The 21630-nt window shown below is 35.1% G+C and overlaps 1 protein-coding gene across 2 annotated transcripts in view; it reads right to left on the bottom strand.

The window, feature by feature from the left end:
• The window catches only part of GABRA1 (gamma-aminobutyric acid type A receptor subunit alpha1), a 57673-nt gene that overhangs the window by 24341 nt on the left and 11702 nt on the right, over positions 1 to 21630 (bottom strand). For both annotated transcript variants that reach the window (XM_004737672.3, XM_004737673.3), the window contains exons 4-6: positions 13245 to 13312; positions 6135 to 6355; positions 3799 to 3881 (exon numbers count right to left, since the gene is read on the bottom strand). In XM_004737672.3, the coding sequence (XP_004737729.1) occupies positions 3799 to 3881; positions 6135 to 6355; positions 13245 to 13312 (372 nt within the window). The remainder of the gene's footprint in view (positions 1 to 3798; positions 3882 to 6134; positions 6356 to 13244; positions 13313 to 21630) is intronic.

The raw sequence follows: 21630 nt of genomic DNA on the forward strand, positions 1-21630 counted from the left end.
TTCATTTGAGACTAGTCAGCATAAAGAAGATAAGGTTAAAAAGAGTCTTCAGCTACTTAGTCAAAATGTTGAGCTCAGATTTAAAAAAAATTAGCAGATTACCTCAGAAAAATTTTAAAAAGAAGACAAAAAACTTTGGGCTTGTGAAAGAACTCTGCGGTGCTACAACACTGGGAGCATAGACTTGGTATCAGAAGAGTGAGTGCTGTGAAGTGTGTAAACCTGGCGATTCATAGACCTGTACCCCTGGGTATAAAAATATATGTTTATAATAAAAAAAAATTTAAAAAAAAAAGAAGAAGAGCATCTGCTATAGACACTATCTCTTCACTTTTACAGGCCTTTGTCTTTTCATGTGTATGAAGCAGGCACACTAAATAATTTCCAAAGTTTTTTATTATTCAGAATTTGTTTAAATTTCTACTTATCCCTCTCTCCTTATTTACAAGGCACTATGCTTGATAATCAGCCAGGAAACCATCATTTATTGAGTCCATAACTAGATCTAGCACTTGCCTAGATCTTATTGTCAGAATATCATCTGAATCTCTTCATTTAGAATCAAAGCCTTCTATGTATTTTCTTCAAAAGCTGTTAAAAGATGTCAACTAAATCATGCACATTGTCTTCTGGTTATATGGCCTTAGGAAGATGGCTTTATCCCCAATAAGCAAAAAGAGTGATATAGCACTGACAATCAGGGTCGAATGGAAGTGGTAATGGAAAGTGGAAAACATCTGCTTTTCAGAGGTTAGTTCCTATCAACATATGGATGATTTTGCTTCATTAACATTTATTACATAGTATTCTATTAAATTATTACAAAATCTTCTAGCTTATCTCTTGATTATTTTCTTCTGTGTGATTCTGGCAAGATGTTTGCTTCAAAAACTGGGTCAATGCATTTTTAGCCCACTTTTGCCTCAGTTTCTTCATTTCAGAAGTATGCTAATTAGGCCAGGACAGAGAACTAACTATACAATAAATCAACCACCACTCCTTCTCAAGTCAATGGCAGGTGATGGTAATTAGTCATGGCACTCTCCCACTGAGCTCAGATGCTTATTTTCCAATTTCAAATCTTCTCTGTTTAATTACCCACAGGTCTTAAACCCTTTTCTGAAGCAATCTTCTCTGAGACTTAAACATTAAAGGGGCATTTAAAACCCGATTACTATAATTTTTATCTATTCAATAAATATTTTTTGTGTGTCTACATCATATTAGGCTCTGTACTAGGAAATGCTGAATAAAATAGGTTGTGCTTTCATGGGAGTTTTACAGTCTCCAGACAATAAAAATGTCAACCAATAAATAAAACTAATAATTATTGCTATAACACATGTAAATTAAACATGTATTATAAGAAGATGGGTGGGACTGTATGTAAATTTAGATAAGGTCATTAGGGAAGCCCCAGAAGATGACATTTATGCTGAGAAGTGAAAAATAAAAGAAGCCACTTACATAAAGAACCAAGGGAAGAGTAACCCAAGTAGAGAAAAGAGCATGTATAAAGGCTCTGAGGTAGAAAGCAGATTTTTATTTAACTTCAGTTTTCTTACATGAGACATTATGTGTTTTCTACTTGCTATCCGTTTCCTCCTTCCTAAAATACCTCCTATTTTCTTCAGGCTAACAATGTGCTTAGTTAAGAATATTTCTTCCCAGCCTCATTTGTAGTCAGCATTGGCAATGAGACACATCTTTGGTTAATGAGATACACATAAATGTCTGCTAGGATTTTAGGGAAAGCTTTTATCTCTTCAATACAGGTGTTCGTTCTTTCTTCTTTGTCCACTATTCTTTATTTTGAAAGCAGATGGAATGGCTGGAGTTGCAGCAACCATTTTGTGATCAGGAAGAACATCTAAGGGCATCTTAACACATCATCATTTTTAAGATGCTGACAAAACAACAATCAACCAACAATCACTTACCACCATTCATCTTATATAAAAATATAAACCCCTCTTCTTTTTCAGCTAGCTATACTCACGGCTTGAAAGCATTCCTGACTAGTACACTAAACAAGTAATTTGTTGTTCAAAACAAGGTATTTCTGAAGGTAAAAGGGGGCACTACTAGTAGTTATACCAGGATATAAGGCAAAAGTAAGTACTGCCCCAGGCAACCTATAACGCATGATCTTCCTAAGTATAAGATTTTGTGGATTAGATGAGCTGATACATATACAAATGTTTAAAATACTGCCTGGCATACCAGTAACACATAATACATAATATTGTTAAAAATGGAGGTGGTAATCAGGAGAAAATATAGTAGTCTGAAACATAGAATATACATTAAATTGGGAAAAGAGTGAGGAGGAGGGAGTTATCACCAAAGGCCTGTTTGGCTGACAATTTTTGAAGTAGTTTGTCCTTGGGTTTCAGTATAGAATTCGATTTATAAATAAACTTGTCTTTCCATGACTAGAGCTGCTAGGAGCCTGAAGGCCCTTTGCTATTTTCTTTGCTTGCTGTCTTCCTACACCACCACTATTTTTTTTTTCTATGAATCATATCTTCACCAAAATAGTTGCTTAGACTGTCTGTCTAGTGGGAACAGAAAGATGGTTAGGTAGTCCAGGAGCTGACTCAGTCTAAAAGTAACTCTCCTGCAGGAAACCAGGAATACATTGTTCTTACTTCTTACTCCCTTTACATATGCATACTAGTCAAAAGCAGAAGGCTAGAGGAAGACAAGAGAACCTGACTCTGCTGGGCAGAGTTCTGTTCTCTTGGCTCCTCTAATGTGTGCCTGCATAGTTTCAAATAGCAGAAGCCTTAACAGTTATCATAAAGGTATCTAGGATACCTTCAAAAGCATTAATATACACATAAATTTCACGGGATATCCAAACAGATCTAGAACTTTTCAAAAGGCTACGATTAGGGTAAATTCTCATCAGGCAATATTTGTTAGGTGTAGGCTTCATTATGAAGAAACAATTATCATCCACTGCTGTCACCTACCAATATTTTCATCTGATAAACAACTTGCAATATTCTTAAAGTCAAACAAATGTCAGCAATGATACAAAATAAGCACAGTGATCTCCATCTATTGGCAGGGAGTTATTATCTATGTGGTAAAAGCATCCATACTCCACTTGTTTTTCCATGAATACAGCTTTAACAAAAGTAGATTTTTTTCCCTAATTAATTAAATCCACTCTTTCTTATAATAATCTCTTCCTGAAATAACATTAAAAATGAAATTAAAGATTATTACTTATAGAATGTATTTTTTAAAAGTTTTTATGTATTTATTTGAGAAAGAGAAGGAGAGAGAGAGAACGAGGAGGGAGATGTGGGGTGGGAGCGGGGAGAAAAAGACTGAGCAGGAATCCTGATTAAGGCTTGATCCTAGGACTTGGAGGTCATGACCTGAACTGAGGGCAGACAATCTTAACGTACCAAGTCATCCAGGCACCCCTAGAAAGTATTTGCAGCAAATCACTGAACTTTCTTCATTTTTATCTTTATCTGTTTTCTAACAGGTTTTACTAATTGGAGGTTTCTTGCTTAAAGACTTAGGTTTCTCAGGGGTGCTTAGGTGGCTCAGTCAGTTAAGCATCCTACTCTTGCTTTTGGCTCAGGTCATGAAATCAGGGTTGTGAGATTGAGCCCCGCATCAGGCTCTGCACTTAGTATGGAATCTGTTTGTCCCTCTCCCTCTATTCCTCCCCCTGCTCTCTGTCTCAGATAAGTAAATGAATAAAAAAAATCTTAAAAGAAATACTTAGGTTTCTCATAAGAATAAAAAAAAAATTAAAATTAAAAATTTACTCACAGCTTCCAAATTTTAGTGGGCAGGCATGTGCATCCATCGGGAAGTCCTCCAAATGCATTGGACACTCAGCTCTCACCGTCAGCCTTATCAGTTGAGGAAAACAGAGGATATAAACAAGAGCCCTATAGATTGGGCACTTACTGATAAATACGACTCGATGTTATTAACTATAGCAAATATATTAAGAAAAGCAAGCGAGGCAGGCACAACAGCAGCATGATACTGAGCTCTTAGCCAAAGTATCTAAAAGGAATTATTTCCAACAACGATTGGATTTTGTTTTTGTTTTGAGAAAAACATTGACATCAGATTTTGTATGATGGGCAAGCATTTGTTATGTTTCCGAGGACCAGCTTCATTACTTAATCCACCCAGACCCAGAAAATCTCTCAGGACTAAAACTAGATGTAAGCAAATAAATACTTGGATAAAGACTTGGTGGAGAAGAAGACATGGATATCTAGGAAGAGAAGAGGATGTCTCCTCTGCTCAGGGCAGCTCTCCCTATCTCCTTCTTTAAAACAGCACAAATGGGATAAACCAACAAAGGAAATAGGCAAAGGAGAGTTGTTGGTGATCTCACTATATTCCCACCATTTCGTTTTATACAAATTTACTGTCTAATGGAAGCCAGGACTCTGCTTGGCTTCTCTTTAGTCCCTATCTTCAGTTCTATTTACATTTGAAAAATATATTTCACTGAAATATACTTGATTTTGTTTGGTGGAATTATGAGGGAATTTATGTCAAATTCCTCACATGGTTCTTATAAAATATATTCACTCATATTAGTAAGTAGCTCAAGAAATGTGGTAGGGATGGCTTTATAGTCAGTAAACTCATTAAGTTGCAATGTTGATTAACGCAAATATGAAATGTATAAATTAATGATCAAACTTGCATCTTAAAATCAAAATATTAAGGAAAGTTATGACATATTAGCAAAGGTGGTTTAGGAGTTTAAAAGTTTAGGAGATGGACAGTAACAGGCTAGTTATTGACGAAGAACACAGCACTCTCCAGGTAGTATGATTTGGGCAACTTTTCAGTAGGTACAAATCTTGCCCCAGAAAATTGTCAGCTGCGAGGAATAAATATGGAACTTAGGCTCAAAAACAAGTGTAGGGTGTTTTGTAAGAGGAGAATATTTCAAGTCTCAATTATAAATAGATCCTACTTGGATGATCTGAAAAGGTCTCAGCACGTCTGTCCACTGATCCTCCATTTTTTTTTTCTCTCTCTCTTTTTTAGAAAATTGTCATTCTTTAATTCTATTACATGTTTACTAGTTGAGTCTAACATCTAAAGCGTCTCTTGAAGCATTTTTTTCCCTTTCTTTTTCATTTGGATATTTTGTATAAAAACGTAGAAATTCTGGCAGCTTTCTTCAAAAGCAAGAATCACTTTATTCCCACATTAAACAAAATCCACCAAGTCTAGGATTTTGTCTCCATTACCTTTTTGTGCCAGAGGAACACTTGGGACGGTCTGAATTACCAAGTACTGTCCAGGTCTATAAAAACAACACTCTAACAAGTCACTTGGGTATGAAATAACTACTTCCCTTAAGAATGAGTTCTGGACAGTTTTTAATTGCTTACAAATTAGGAATATTTTAAACATTTTTTTCTTTAAAAGTATTCACAATGTTTTTTGTTTCATATTTTCTTCATTGAACCATAAATGAATAAAGATATCTAGCTGCCAGGTTTTCCAATAATCTCAAAATGGAGAAATGTTTATTAAGCAGGAATTTTACACACACACACACACACACACGTATGTTCTTCATATATGTAAATATTCTTCAATGTAAGCAAAATTAAGAATATTTATATTCTCAGTCTAATAATAACACTATAAATTCAGATACTTCTTCTAAGTGCATACTTCCACATGAATCTACAGTTTTTAAGATAGTTGAACTGTTCTTTTTTTTTTCCCCTCCTTTTTTAAGTAGAAACATTTTTGGATACATACCTTGAGATTGCTTCTAGAAATATGATCTAGAACTTATTGGGAGGCAGCAATATATGAGGTTAGTAGGAATAGAAGTTCCTCATATTGAATTATAGCAAGTTGGAGAGATACTTGTGACATATTACTTAATATACATTATAAGCCTCCCCCACTTTACCTAATCATTTTACTTAATGCTTTAATACCTGCATTAAACAGTCTGTTTATTTTTTTTTATAGCGGAATAATTATTAAGGTTGAAAAAAGAGGGCAAAGAGGAAACCAGAGGCTCCACCATGGCCCATCAGCTTCATGATCACATATATATGGAAGAGAAGTACAGAAAGAATCACAGAGAGAAACACAGTCACCCTTACCTCATGGTGTATAACAAGGTGCCATCCTCTGTGATCCTCAGGAGTTTGTTGGGCATGGTCATGTTGTGTGCTACTGACTTCTTTCCATTGTGAAAAAAGGTATCCGGAGTCCAAATCTTACTTGCCATTAGGTTATTTAACCGGAGAACTGTCATTGGTCCTTTAAATTTTAATCTTTCATCCTTCCAGCTTTGACGGAAAAATACATCTATTGTATATTCCTAGATAATTTTGGAAAATGGCAAAGAGTTCAGGGAGCTGTATTTTGCAATGCAAATACTCAGACAATGCATAATTTTTACAACTTTAAAGGCAAAATATGAGCTAGGTGACGTTTTCAAAAGTAAATTTGTGGTGGTCTGTACATAGTGGTTTCCAGTGAATCATTTTTTAAAATATCTAAAATGCCAGAAATATTGCTTGGTCAGAAAAAATTCACAATTATCTCCTCAAGTATGTGAAAAGAAAATCATGCCCTTCTCCCTATACCTCTACCACACCAGCACTCAAAAAAATAGAATACAGTACACATAAAAACAAAACTCATGCTGGAGCTTACTGTTTAAATTAGATAATGACAGCTACTTACATACAGTATTTTGGGGGGTCCTTCCTTAGTCTGAAACCTCACAGTCAATTTCAAATCATCCGTGGTTCTAATACTAGCCTGGTAATCCCCATCTCTTTTATGGATAAGCAAAAACAATTTTTTTTTTACAGATAATGTTTATAGTCTTTCAATTTTCCACAACAAAGAAGATTATGAAAATAATCTGTTTCACTGTTAATTGGGAATCTTTGCAAAAAAAAAATGCAGAATATGAGGGTGTGTGTGAGTGTGTATCTGAGTATATGTGTGTAGAAGACACATGAGAAATGTGTGAAGCTCATCATCATTCACAGCCAGGGAATCTATTTATTTGAATAAACACAGCATTCCTTATGGCAATACCCAGAGACAAACATCTGCTAATCTGAAAACAAGCAATGTGACTTACCAGCTCCTAAAACTGAAAAGGGTAATATCCATCTTCCTTGCAGCACTTGCTACACTGACACTAAATTTGGAACTTAATGGTTTGAAATAAAGATTACCACATTCTCCATTAATCTTAGCATGCTCCAAACTGGAAGGAAGACTAACTTGAAAACATCATGCTACATTTTCTTAATCCCCTAAACTCTAATGTATTAGAGAAAGCTGTTTTTTTTTTTTTTTCAAATCTTATACATATCATCTTTAGAACATGCAGAAAAAATGTCTGTGTCTAAGCATATTTTGCATGAATTTAACTATCTGCTTTTTCCCTCAAGCTTTAAGTAAGATCGGGTAAAGACTGAAGAAAGGTTTATCCTTCTGCCACACATATGGTATAGCTAAGACCTTCTGATCAAGTAATTAATAATTATGGGATAGTTTACAGAGGACCGGGCATAGTGCTATATCTTGACTGAAACAGCAACAAGGAAGTGTAACATGATGTCAGTTTATGTTTGTGGGAAGACAAACTACCTTGTTTGTTGCTTAGGAAGTGTCTTGTGTCTGGAAGTGTGACATGAAAAGGCACTGAGTCACATGACATGGGAATTTTCTCACCAGGAAACATTTGTTAAGCATCTTTAAATTTAGCAGAGGGAGAAATTGCTTAAACTTGGATGCTGTAAAGAAAACTCATGGAGTAGGTTGGGCATCCAATGGTATTTTCCATGAGGAAAGAGATGGGGTGGGAACCTATGGACAACACTGGGAAATGATACACAGGAGCAGTGCTTGCCAGGAAGCAAAGGGATGGATTTACCCTGAGCTCTGTATGTTCTCTTTTCTGCACGATAGGCTTATGAGATATGGGTATGATAGTCAGGACATTTCTATTACTCAGGAATCAGCCACATAAGCTCTATTTTCTATCCAACTGAACTACTTTAGCCTGTCAAATAGTAGAAGAACAGTCACTTGTTAAATCAAGATGTCCAACTGACCATATTCCTATGAATCCAAAAATTTTATTTAGTTGATTTGTTCATTTGCTCCAAGGATATTTTTGAAAATGAAATGAAATAAATGTTAAATATCTTAAAAACTTTAAAATAGATTTATTATCAAATCTTTGATAAGATACATCCCAAAGTCAGTGATTCCAAAAATTATATCAAAACTTGCCAAATTCCTCATGTTTACATATTTGTCATGTTTACAACCAGCTTTACTTACATGGCTAATGGCAGACACTGAAATTCCCAAATTCATATGATATTCTCCCTCCAAATACTATACTGGCCACACAAGCATGCACACACACACACTGCAAAACTAACTGGATAAGCTTTCATTTAAGTGTTCCCTTCAGCTGGAAGTGGAAATGAAAAGTGAAATAAAAACGCTTGGTAACAATGAGATCCTATCTAAGCAAGAGTGTAAAAATTTAGTGTCCCATTTTCTAAGAACTGCCCTTGCAACATTGCCATGGTAGCAGCAGGAGGTTCTCAGCATGACCTCACCCTTGGGGTCACAGTGCACTAGACCAGGATGGGCCGGAGCTCCTTCTTTAGGAAGCTGGAATATGAGGGAGGAGAGGCAGAACCCACAGCATAATGGTTATGGATGTAAGTTCTAAACTTTTTAACTAGAACTAAATTGTCTGTCTGCCCGATGTGTGACTGTAGGTCATTCTCTATACTCCAGATTCCACTCTATAAAGTGGGGATCATACCGTAGCGATTTCACTTGCCTATTGTAAGAAGTGAGTTAATGATGGAAGTGAACAGTTTACAAGAATGTCTGAAACAGAGGAAGTTCTCAGTAAACATTAGAAGTTATTTGTCTCCCCATTTCTTTGCTCATCAACACAAATTTATATTAGATTTCAATGTCGCTGAGAATGAAAAAAGTGCTCTTTGTTTGGACTGGTAGCAGGATAGGAAACCTCAGGAAAGTGAGGAGGTCATAACCAAGTAGAGTAAAATATGAAGGCAAAGGAAAAGACTCTACAGAAGACTGAACAAGTAGGAAGTTCTGACAAAGATGCTGCTCAAGGTTCAGTGTTCTAGCTGCCACCATTCAAGTGACAAGTCTCTCTCCACGTTACCCTGCTCAATAGTGTAGGTTGCTGGAGAATGTGAGTCTTACTCTGAAGACTGGACAGAACATCCATTATGTTCCTACATAAATATTGTTTTGAAGTGTTCCCACTTGCATCATCTACTACCATCTGTGTGTGCTTTGACTTCATACGTTTTCACCACTATGGAAAACAGGGCTCTGCAACTGTGCTGCCTGGATATTTCTGTCAGAACCTAGTGCCCTGGGATTGTGCCATTTGATTGCCAATTAATGGTTTTTAAAATAAAGTTAAGGAGTTGCCCTAATTTTGTTTTCTATTCCAGATGAAGTCAGATGCCTTGGGAGCTATGGAACCTCTAGGGGCACACAGCCTGAGTTCAAGTTGCTACTTAGCTAGGTCACTTTCCTCCTCTGGAAACTGTGGATAATAATAATGCCTAGGTAAAATCATGAGTACTAGATGAAATATGATCTATAAACCTATTAGCATGGTGCTTGACATATTATAAGCATTCATTACTGTTGAATTGTTATTACAGTTATCCTTATTAGATATTTTATTAGTTATCACTTTAAAAACTACAAAGCTTTTCTTGTCTTGAAAATAGCTTTGTCATTGGCCTTCTAATTTTGATAGACTCTAAGTCATACTGCTCTTTATTTGTAATTCACCCATAATGTGGTTTAAATGAGTAATCTCCAATGAATTGGCCAGGTAGCCTCTTAGCATATCAGTTGTAGACCTGGGTAATTTGGTCCTCTGACAGAACAATTCAAACATTATCTTGTTCAGAAATTTTAGGCAACAGGAAGTATAACCGGCTTAGACACTCTGTTCCTTCTTCCTATCTGATTTTTGACCAAAGGCCATTTATGAAAAGTAATGCATAAGTCATAGACTTAATGGTGTATCGAAAACCCCAACATACACCTTTAGTCCAAACAAAAAAAAAAAAAAAAAATCAGTGTTTCCTTAAATGACAATCTAAGCAAATAACTCAAAGGTATGCCAAATATTTTGAAAAGAAAATATGCCTTTATTTGAGCACCGTCCTGTAACAACTCGTATTGAGCATCTAATCTTTGTGAGGCATTATGAAAGATGCCAGCGATAGAGAATATTCATTTTTAATTATGATGATGGTAATGATAATAATGATAATGAGGAGGAGGAATAATATCATTATCAGTGTGTGATGTTTGTAATGCTTCATCCCCTCTTGATGTTTCCATTTATGAGAAGAGAGCTTCACCGGTGCAAAACTTCTGAATGCTCTCCAATCCCTCATACTCCTTTATTTAGGGAGGGGGAGAGGGAAGAATAATTTCATTTGATGGGTAAATCTGGAAGGAGAAATCAATCTTGCCTATCTCAGCCTCTTCTTGCTGCTCTCTCCACAAGACTCACAAATTCTTATGTTTCTCCATGCTAGAAGTTTTGTATGGACAGTCTCTGCCCTAACAAACGGAGTAGGCCAAAGTCTTACCAGGTGACTGGGTGGGTTAATCAGATCGATTCTGATGTTTACTCTCTGGAAACTCACTTGTCTACAGATATAAAGCACCTTCCACAGGACCTTAATAATTAGTAATGAAGATGATGATTCTCAATTTCCAAATCCCTTATTATCTTATTTCTCAAAAGGTTCAGAACTCAGGAAAGAGGGTATTATTTGTTGCGTCTCACAAAACTTTGTTGTAAAGACAATAGAGACAACTAAACCTACCATTAAATAAGTAGGAATTCAACACTTACTATGAGGCAACCATGCGCTGATACTCTGAGGGATTTGAGGCAAATGTATATTTACATTTTTTGGCATTACTTTAGGAAAATAAGACATTTATATAAGAGAAATAACTTTGCAAAGCAGTGTTATAAATGACATCAGAAGCTAAGCTATTATTTTATAGTCAACAAATCTGACTAGAATACAGAAAGGTAAACCTCATCCATTATCGGATTAATCAAAAAAAAAAAAAAAAAGGTTTTTACTAAGCTTTTGGGTCTTGATTTGGGCCTTTGTGGAAATGCAGAATTTAGATGGGTGGGAAACAGAGGGAATTTTCTATGAAGGATACACAGCATGATAAGGAGTTCAGAGGCAAAAGTAATAACTATTTAGTTTACTGAGAGTTTATTGAGCACTATCTATAAACACTTTATTTACATTGCTCATTTAAAATTCCTAACTATTTTACAAGGAGAGGCTATTACAATAATACACCCATTGTAGAGACTTTGAGGCTTATGCACTTTAGTGATTTGCCCAAAGTCATGCTATTGGCAGTGGTGAGATGTAAATTCAGCCAGCCTGGATCCTAGACAAGTTCAGCTCACCCCCAAGTGCTATGGCCTCACAGAAAGTAATATTTAAGCAAATGACTGAAGTAAATTGTCAATATTAGGAACAAGAGAGGACGGATGGTAACATCATCTGTGAACTGTACGGAATACAGGCAGAGGAGGGTAAATTTGACCTTAAACCTGACTAGGATCTATTAAATGTTCTTAATTAGAAAAGTAGCACAAGAGAATAATGCTTTAAGACAGAGTTCCAACATGGGGGAATCACAAGAGGTCCTCGGGGTGAAGAGTTCAGCAAAAAATAGTGTATAATAGTATTTCAAGAAAGTGGTCTATAGATCAACCACTATAAAAAGTTGACAAAGAAATAAATACACACTTGTGCTAATTATTATATTTCTATTTCTTGCATGTATGAATTCATTTAATATTTATGATAATCCCATGAGGTATTATCATCACTCCCATGTTACACATGAAGAAACTGAGGCAAAGAGATGTTAAGGAACTTAACACACACTTATAAGCACAGAAGTTGGGAATATAAACCCAGACAGCATTCTGGTTCAGAAATCTATATTCTTACCTAACACTCTTATGCTCAGTGACTCTGATTTGCATAGTTGGTACATTTCATAACCTGTGTTAAGATCTAACCTATCTAATTATCCTGAGCCAGCATTTCCCAGTTTTTGGCTCACAGAGTATTACCTCTACAGAATGTCAACAGTTACCACATTAAAGGTTTAGACAAATATGACTGGAAAACACTAGATTAAATGTAGTTAAACAGGTTTCCTTACTTCAGGACTTGTCAGAGCTGCCAAAGTGGGTACACTTGTGAATTTCCACACTTTGGAAAATTGCTGGTTTTAACTGATATTTTTTATAACTTTTATTCTCAATCACTTGAACTATTATGAAATCAAAGAACTTTTATGTAAAGATGGTATCAATAGAAAGGCATTTTGAAAATAATATTCAATAAGTCTATCTTTGAAATATTTCATAACAGTGTGTCTTCATGGGCTCTTTATGATTTTTTTTATTACATAGGAGTGTGGCTATTATGAGTATGCAAATATTACATCAGAGTTCTACTCTTAAACCAATTCCCATGAGATAGAAGAGAAATTCATGTTAACTTATTAGGTTGGGAAAAGAAAGAACAGGTATGCATTAATTTTATTTTTATTCTTGGTAATAATTAATGAATTTCTTTTGCAGTGAAGCTAAACATTTCCCACCAATGTGTTTTATTTGAACTATTTCTCTGTCTAATTCTGATCAACTATTCACTCAGCTTTTACACTCACATCCCCTTTCTAGCCAAGAATAATTCGGAAATCATGATGTTCATGGCTACTGTATAAGAATGCTGGCTATCTAGAGACATAGCATCTTTCAATCAACATGCCCTCCTAAATAAAATGTAAGGCAGATTACACTAGTTGGCTTACAGAACATAACCCAAGTCAAAGCAATCATTTCAGGGATGGAAAAAAAGAAGACTGCAATGGTTGATATCATAAATGGGTTTGGTCTGGAAAGTAAGTGGGTATTTTCTATGATATAAATATTATATATTAGTATATGTTATATATTATATAAGCATACAGAAAAACACAAAGATATAGCTAAGCTATTTCAAGTTATTCTCTAAGTACTTGGTTTATATTTTCCTTTCAAAAGTTAAACTTAGGAAATACACCAAGAAAACCAAAAATGCAGTGTCACTTACCATATCATGGTCTGAAACAGGTCCGAAACTGGTGACGAAGATGTCAGTCTTCACTTCAGTTACACGCTCTGATGAAGCAGGAAATTGGGACAGTGAATGTCTATCAACAGTCTTTATTAGATCTCACTACCACATACTCATACCCAAATGGGAAATTTATTGGCTTTGATTAGCTATTTCTAAAATTGGTCCACTGTGTAGTCCTGATAATTTACTGCTTACACACGAAATTTCACAGTTAATATTTTTCAATGGAGAATGAAGCCTAAATATGCCACTTTGGGAGGCAGACTTTATGGAAAAGTCAGCTGCTGCTTAACAAATTCCTCAAGAATGGGCACATTTTCCTAATGATACCAAGCCATTTCACATTGTAATAAAAAAACATGTTGGCATATGGGTGTCATTTAAGCTTAAATACTCTTACAGAGCTCACCAGATCCTTTAGCTATTTCAGATACTTCTGGGAAGTATACAGTATACTGTAGCAAGCTTTATTAACTCCTTAAGGGCTCAAGGGCATGTTTTGTAAATGATGCTTTCTGGCATTAAATCATAACTGGATCATCCAAATTACTCCCCAGGAAAAACTGACAACCTATATCAATATTTGCAATTTTGAGGACAAGAAGAATATATTATGGCACGGAAAAAGTTCGTTTAGTAGATTCCATTTCAAGTTCAATGCAATTTTATTTTATTAGTCTCTGAGGCATATATATCAACCAATAAAACATATTCATTATAGTCTGGTGACAACTCAACACAGGCATTTTCAAGGAAATTCAGCCACCCCCCCAAAAAAAATGATAGAAAAATGCTGCTTTCATAAAAGGACACAATTTGTTTAGAGGTGAGAGTGAAAAATATGGCTTTGTAATTTTAAACTGTAGCTCTGAGAAATAATGGTCCAGTATCTTAAGCAATTCATTTTATTTATCAGGACATTTATATCTCTGAGGTAGGACATTAAAAAGGTGATCCAATATAAGCAGTAATGAATTCTTCTGAAAATCAAGAATTTTATCTCTCAGCAATTCACTTGTAAACAGTTAATACTTTCAGTATAAATTTCTCTCAAGAAGGTCATGTTGTATACTGTACATAATGTGTACCACAAATGAGAATATAACTTGGGAGGTAGAGATAATCCCTCCAATAACCAATATAATACTTTTTGGCTCCTTTCCCTTCCCCCCTTTCTTTCTTTTCTTCCTTTTTTCTGCCTAACAATTTCATTGGCTCCAAAATGTTTAAATGGGCCCCCTGACGTAAGAATTATCTGAGATTTACTCTTTAAAAAACTTGAAAATGGAGGATATAGTTTGAGACAAAAAAAACAGAGCTGTGTTTTTAGAACTCACTTCCTAGGGCACCTGGGTGGCTCAATGGCTTAAGCCTCTGCCTTCCCTCATGTCATGATCCCAGGGTCCTGGGATCCAGCCCTACATGGGCTCTCTGCTCAACAGGGAGCCTGCTTTCCCCTCTCTCTCTGCCTGCCCCTCTGCCTACTTGTGATCTCTGTCAAATAAATAAAGAAAACTTAAAAAAAAACTTTAGAACTCACTTCCTTCCAAAGTCAGTGTTAACCTTCTACAGCAACTAAAGAGCTTGAAAGGAACAGCCATCAGCAATGTCTTAGCTGGAGTAACCACTGGCCTGTTCGGGCTGTTTCCATCCTCTTTCTGTCTGCATTTGCCCAGTGCTTCCATCTCTTTTTCTCTCCTGCACCCTCTTTCCATATGTATTCTTTACTCAATTAACTCTTTTTCTTAGTTTAAACATCTGTTATTTCTTAAGACTCCATCTAGAGCTCACACTTTATTAGAATACCAGGACTGACTTTCAATTAAAACAATAATAAAAAGAAAATGCATGTTATCTATTCCCAAAAGCTGGAATTTATTTTATTAACTGAGCTCATTATTGTCCTTTCTTTTTCAGCATTTTCCTTTCTAGTTTAAGCAAAGGAGCCTTTGATATGAAAAAAAAAATGCACTTATTGCCATGAAAATAGTACAAAAAGAAAGATATCAGGTAATAGAGAATTGGGCACATTTTCTTCCTAATTACTAGTATCCCAGGTATGCTCCTTATTGGTAATAATTTTATTTCTTGTTACTTATATAGATTAATTTATTTCTTTTAAAAGTACCCTATATTATGTGATCAAGGAGAATTAATATTTATATTTTCTTTTTACAAAAATCTTCAAATAGTTGGATCCTCTTGTTATTTTATTTATTTTTCTGAGTGGTTGATTCAACCTAATTTTGTTTCTAAGGTTGAGTTTATATAAACTGTAAGACTTATGGTGAATATCTTACAGATCTGGGTAACATCTACAGAATTAAAATTATGTTCATTCTTCCTTTTTTTTTTTGTGGTAGGGATCTACTATTAAATGCATGTTCATTTGGGAAATATGTATGAATCCCTATCAGCATACTTGCAAGTGCTTTGCAGTTTGGGACAGCTTTCCTGAACTCCTTTATCACCATTATCTATTTCTTGCATGTAGGGAGGGCATAATTTTTATACTTCAAGGTAACTCTCCAAGGTAGCTAGCTTTACAAAAATTGGCTCAGCAGATGTTTTAGGAGCAACCAATCTGTTTTATCTAGCATGATAAAGCGCTCTAAAGAAATGAGATATCCACTTGCCAAATATATGGGCTATTTCCCTCTGATGTTTTTAAATTGTTAGTAAATGATGTTGCCATATAACTAACAAATTATAAAGACCAAAAAGCCTATTTATAAAGATTACTGTACCAATAAAATGGAATGTAAAACATGGTTAAGTTCATACACATTAATTGCCAAACATAATTGTTAGTGTGCCATATAGAAGGATTAGGAATAAATGCAAAGCAGTTCACACAAATGGCTATAATCACACTTTAAAAATCTATTTCTTTAATCCTTTATCTATCCTTGCCCCTAAGTATCTTTACCATACCAGTTCATCATCTTCAAGTGCTTGACCTTATTTTCTACTAGTTCTCTCCCTCTGATACCTTCCAAACATCACCACTGTAATATTCCAAGGCATGCACCCTGACTGAGAGCCCTCACCTGAGTCCAGATGACCTTCTCACTATGCACTCTAATCATACAGATATCCTTAAAGAGTTTCTGATTTGTGCTCTCTGTTCATCCTGTTTTCCCTCCAAACATATTGACAAACCCTAAGGTTAAGGTAGCAAAATTTCCAAACTGCAGACTGCCTGGTGGGGGTTGGGAGGAGTGCAGGGACACTCAACTACTAAATGTAAGAGGTGGGTGATGCACCAGAAGAGAAAGCACGATGGTGCTACGACATCCGGGAAACCATCTGGAACTTGGGATACGGTAATTAAAGAAAGGAAACAACACTTTCTGTATTTTTCCCTCTAACATATTTTCCTTGCCACATACCCAAACGGTTTTCTTTGATTTGTCATCAGCTGTTTGTGAGTGGCCAGTTTCCACTGCTGAAAAACTCTGCTTATTATGTATGTCTCTGGAAGATTCATCATGAAAATTAGCATGTCAATGTCTTTAAGAAATCATGTTTTAAATAAATGTCATCAACCTTTTTTATCCCTGTATTTCCCAAACTTATCTGGGAATGTTACTCTAAAATGTTACAAAAGCCTTGGGTAAACATAAGGCTAATGTTATTTATCATGTTGTTTATTTAAATCTTTTTTTAACTTGAAAGTATGTTCAGAAATTTCAAAAAGAAAAATATGAAGAAAATTAACCCCCTTAGATTATCTTCATTCACATACATCTACTGCTAATATCTTGATGTATTCCTTTCCTCCTTTATTTTCCCCCTATTCAAATGATTATCCTTAAACCACATTCTAATTCAGTTGAGTACATTTCAGTGACAAGAAATAGGTTCCTTTGACCAAAAGTATGTTTTTCCTTACAACTCACAGGCTATTTCCTTAGTGATACATGAAGTCATTCTTTAGACAGAAGATTTATAATTCAGAGTGCAAAGGTTCAAGATAGAGGACCGTTATGAATGTACTTTAGTCAAATTATAAAAAGTTAACTTGCCTTTTCAGTAAAGAAATGATGATTTGAAATCCAGACCCATTTAGGTCTAGGATCAGGCTTAAATGGAAGATATGCTCCTATGTATGTGCCTGGGCTTATATCTCAGAGAATTGTTGAGGAATCTTCTTTTTTCCAATTCTGGGAAGATTTAGTCATCTTTTCCCCCTCCTTTCCAACTTGAAATTCCCACAAATCCCCATTAAGGGGAGAAATATATAGATATATAATTTTAGGATGTTATTTATTATTTAAGGAATTATTTATTATTGAAGGAACATTAGAACATTAAAATCCAAATTTTATGCTCTAATACCAGACTTTATTGATTCAGCACTGGACTCTAGTGTTATTAGAAATACCTAGAAAGTACTCAAGGCCTTTCTACAAATCACATGAGGAAAAGTGAAGATACTTTAATGTTCTAAAATATTTTATTTAAGACCATACAACATGAGTCAGGAACTTCTAATGAAGTTTAGCTAGAGTGATTTTACTGTTATTCAAATGTAAACATCAATGAACCCCTTATGAAACTAGGAAATTGTCTGAAAATGGAAACAATTAAAATAACCCAGTTGGAGGAAATGTTCAAAGAGCAGATTAATTAGCAAATAATTTTTAAAGTATTTTCTTCACAGTAATCCTTCCCTGTCCATTATAAAAAAAATCAACAGTCTTTAAAATTTGTATAAATTTATATACATGTTAGACTGTCATAGGGATAATCATGGAATAGTTCTGTAAAATGAAATTATAATGTTGGTGATTATTATTATAGTAATTTGGGATACCTTAAAATAGTACATCAATGTCAGCAAAATTTTTGATGATAAATAAACCAATTAAAATCAGTCTTTAAAGAAGATATCCTTCAAACATATACTTTATATACATATATAAAAGCTTTATATATATGATTTGTGTATATTTGTTATTTATATACACACAAATGTATATCTATATATACAAACACATACACATACTGTGTTATATACTCTATAGCTGTTAGACAGTAGTAAATCTGTTTTTAACAGAGATTTCTTACAATGTTGATATCCTGCTGATAAGTATTGAAATAACAGATGTTTTGAAGTGATAATTCAAAAAGATGATTAGTGCTTGAGGCAGAAATGAGAAAAGCAGTATAGTATAGTAAGTAGTAAGCACACTCGATTAAAAGTCAAAACACTCAGATTTTAACTCTGATTCTCCTGGAGAACAAGCTGTGTGATTTTAGGTACAAGCCTTTAATCTTTCTGAGCCTGTTTCTTCCCCTTTTCAGTGAAGAAATAACACCTGCACAGTTGAGTACATCACGCTAGAGTAAGGGCGGAATAAGATTAGATGCTAAAAACACTGTGAAATACATTTGTTGAGTATATTAGTTTAACCAACAAATGTTTACTGAGCATTTTCTATACGCCACACAGGCACTGTTCTAAGTAATAATACTGGGTTGGTGAACAAAAGTGCAAATGTTCCTATTCTGTAGCACATCTTACAGTCTTGGGGAAAACCTATTTTAGATAGGTTAGAAACATAAATAGGAAAGATAAATAGATGATAGATTAGATGCACGAATTGGTAGTAGATGACAGGAAGGTGACAGATATAATTACATATATAATTATATCCAAACACATACACGAATTATACAAATTCATTTCGGATCACTGTAAGTACTCTGAAAGGGTGTCTTTTGAAGAGATAACTTTGAACTGAGACCTCAATGATGAAAAAAATTCAGGGAGGAGCAGAAAGAGAAAGATTATTAAAGGAGGAGAAGAAAGAACAAGATCTGAGGTGAGAGCAAATGTGTGATGTTTAAGACACAAAAAGCCCGGGGGCACCTGGGTGGCTCAGTCAGATAAGCATCTTCCTTTGGCTCAGGTCATAATTCCAGGGTCCTGGGATTGAGCCCTGTATTGGTCTCCCTGTTCAGTAGAAAGCCTGTTTCTCCCTCTATCCCTTCACTCATTTGTGCTCTGCCTCTCTCTCAAATAAATAAAATCTTAAAAAAAGAAACAGAAAGTCTGATAATACATCTGGAGCCTGGTTATGCCAGTGATCATGGTACAAGAGGACACTGTGGTGGGAGTGGGACCACACCTAAAGAGCTTTCTGCATTTCACTAAGCAGCTGACCTTTATTCTAATGCAATAAAGAGCCTTTGGGTAATGAAGTGAAATGATGTTACTTGTGATTTAAGAAGATAGCTGATGCTGTGTGAATAATGCGTTCTAAGAGTGTCATAAAAAATGGAATAGGGAATCAACAATGAAGAATTAAAGATGGTGTTTTTATTAAGAATGCCTATCACAACAATTTATTTAATATGGTATTGGCCATATTTTCACTGGAAATGCTGTCTACTGAGGAACTCAGAGTAATATTCACTAGGCCCTATTCTGTAGACTTACAGTTTATGAAGGGGGTTTATTGTCTCCTTTATGTTATTTTCTATCTGTTAATTCACAGAAGCAGTCACTGTATGGAGACTAAATGGACTAACATTAGTCATCATAATAAAGTATATCTTAAAATCCCACTTGGAAATGGTCCTGTTTGGAAATTGAAAATGTTCTGGGCTCCCTACATAACCGTCAGTGTGTACTCCTGGATTGGACAACGTTTCAGCTCCCTGCCAATCTACCTGGGGCAACATTTTTGCTCCATGTCCTTCATTTCTGTTCCCTAAATTCTTTAAAATAATTGGCAACTTTCTCTAGCTGATATGTAGAGCTACTTAATTGTGGCTGTGTTCAGCTACTAAATCTGGATATGGGGTAGAAACCCACATTTCGAGGTAACTAACCAATCCCTGATCCTTTTGTGTTTTCAGATTCTAAGTACTCAAATGATACAAACATCTTCTGGGGGGAAAAAAGGGCAAGTTTACTATGGCAGAGATGAATCTCATTTCCATTGAGAATTTCCCTCCTTCCCTCCTTATGTTATAGGCAATTTCTATTGAGAGGGGGTAACCTGTAGAGAGTTGGCTGTGTTGGAAGAATGGGTTTCTTTTGGTCTATGTAAGTCTTGATCAAAATTATATAACTGGGGCACCTGATGGCTCAGTTGGTTAGGCATCTGCCTTTGGCTTGGGTCATGATCTCCAGGTCTTGGGGTCAAGCCCCACATTGAGCTCTCTGCTCAGTGGAGAGCCTGCTTCCCCATCTCTCTCTGTCTGCCTCTCTGCCCACTTGTGATCTTGCTCTCTGTCAAATAAATAAATAAAATATTTTAAAAAAATGTATAACCTGTAAAAGCTTTGAGGCATCATACTTCCTGTTCCCATCACAGCATTTTAGTTACATAAGACGAACACTATAGCAATCTTTGGAGGAATATGGGATCTATTTAGGATGTGTTTTCTCTTAAGTTTTCCAAAATGGCAGAGTTTCCCATCTCAGAAACACTACAACATTATTTTTCAAGTAAGGAATTGAGATTTCACCCGGAAAAAAAAAAAATCACCAACAGAAAACTTTTTAAAAAATATTCTACATTGTTTCTAGAATCAAGATGGGAAATGACAACTATAAAAAGTTCAAAAGTAATTGCACAGAAAATAAACTGCAGCTGTTACTAATAATTTGGACTTTATAACTTGAGCATAGCCTCAGTGGCTACATTTTAATTCAGGAAATTCTTGGCAATGATCTGTCGATGATTTATACACAACAGAAAACGATGAGAGTAGAAAGTTTCTAAACATGCTACAACATTCCTTTGGGTATCTAGCTTGGATTCATTAGACAAGCTGGCTTTAGGAGCTGACTAGAGATCCCAGCCAGTGAAGGTTAAAAGGTGCTCTCTGTTCATTTTAACAGTTCCTCTTGGGTTTTTAGTAACTGCTTTTTCTCAAAACTTCAACTGAATTTGGGAATGTCTAGATATAATATTTCTGTGAAAATGGATTACATTATGCCAGAGTCTGAGTATCTGCTCCACAGCTCACATTAAATGCACCAGATAAGGCTACAGCAAATTCAGAATGAAGGATTCCAGAGTCACATTTTAAAAGGTAATACTAAAGCCATGATCTGGTAAAGGAAAAATAACACCACTTTCACCAACAAAAAATATTAGATGAATCTAATCTTTTAAATTTTTGGATGTTGTTATTAATTTAGAATCTTTTCATTCTGTCAAAAGCCATCACATTGTCCTCTTAATATCTCATCCTCTTAATTTTTGAAATTCTGGCTGTTTAATAGAAATATAAAATGTATGTGTAAAATTCAGTTGAACATGAATAAAATGGTTGTCTCTGATCTCAGAATCACACAGGATACAAAGAATAATAATAATAATGATAGGATAACTAT

The sequence above is a fragment of the Mustela putorius genome, unplaced genomic scaffold (genome assembly GCF_011764305.1).
Source record: "Mustela putorius furo isolate JIRA1106 unplaced genomic scaffold, ASM1176430v1.1 tig00000145_pilon_pilon_pilon, whole genome shotgun sequence".
Classification (NCBI taxonomy): domain Eukaryota; kingdom Metazoa; phylum Chordata; class Mammalia; order Carnivora; family Mustelidae; genus Mustela; species Mustela putorius.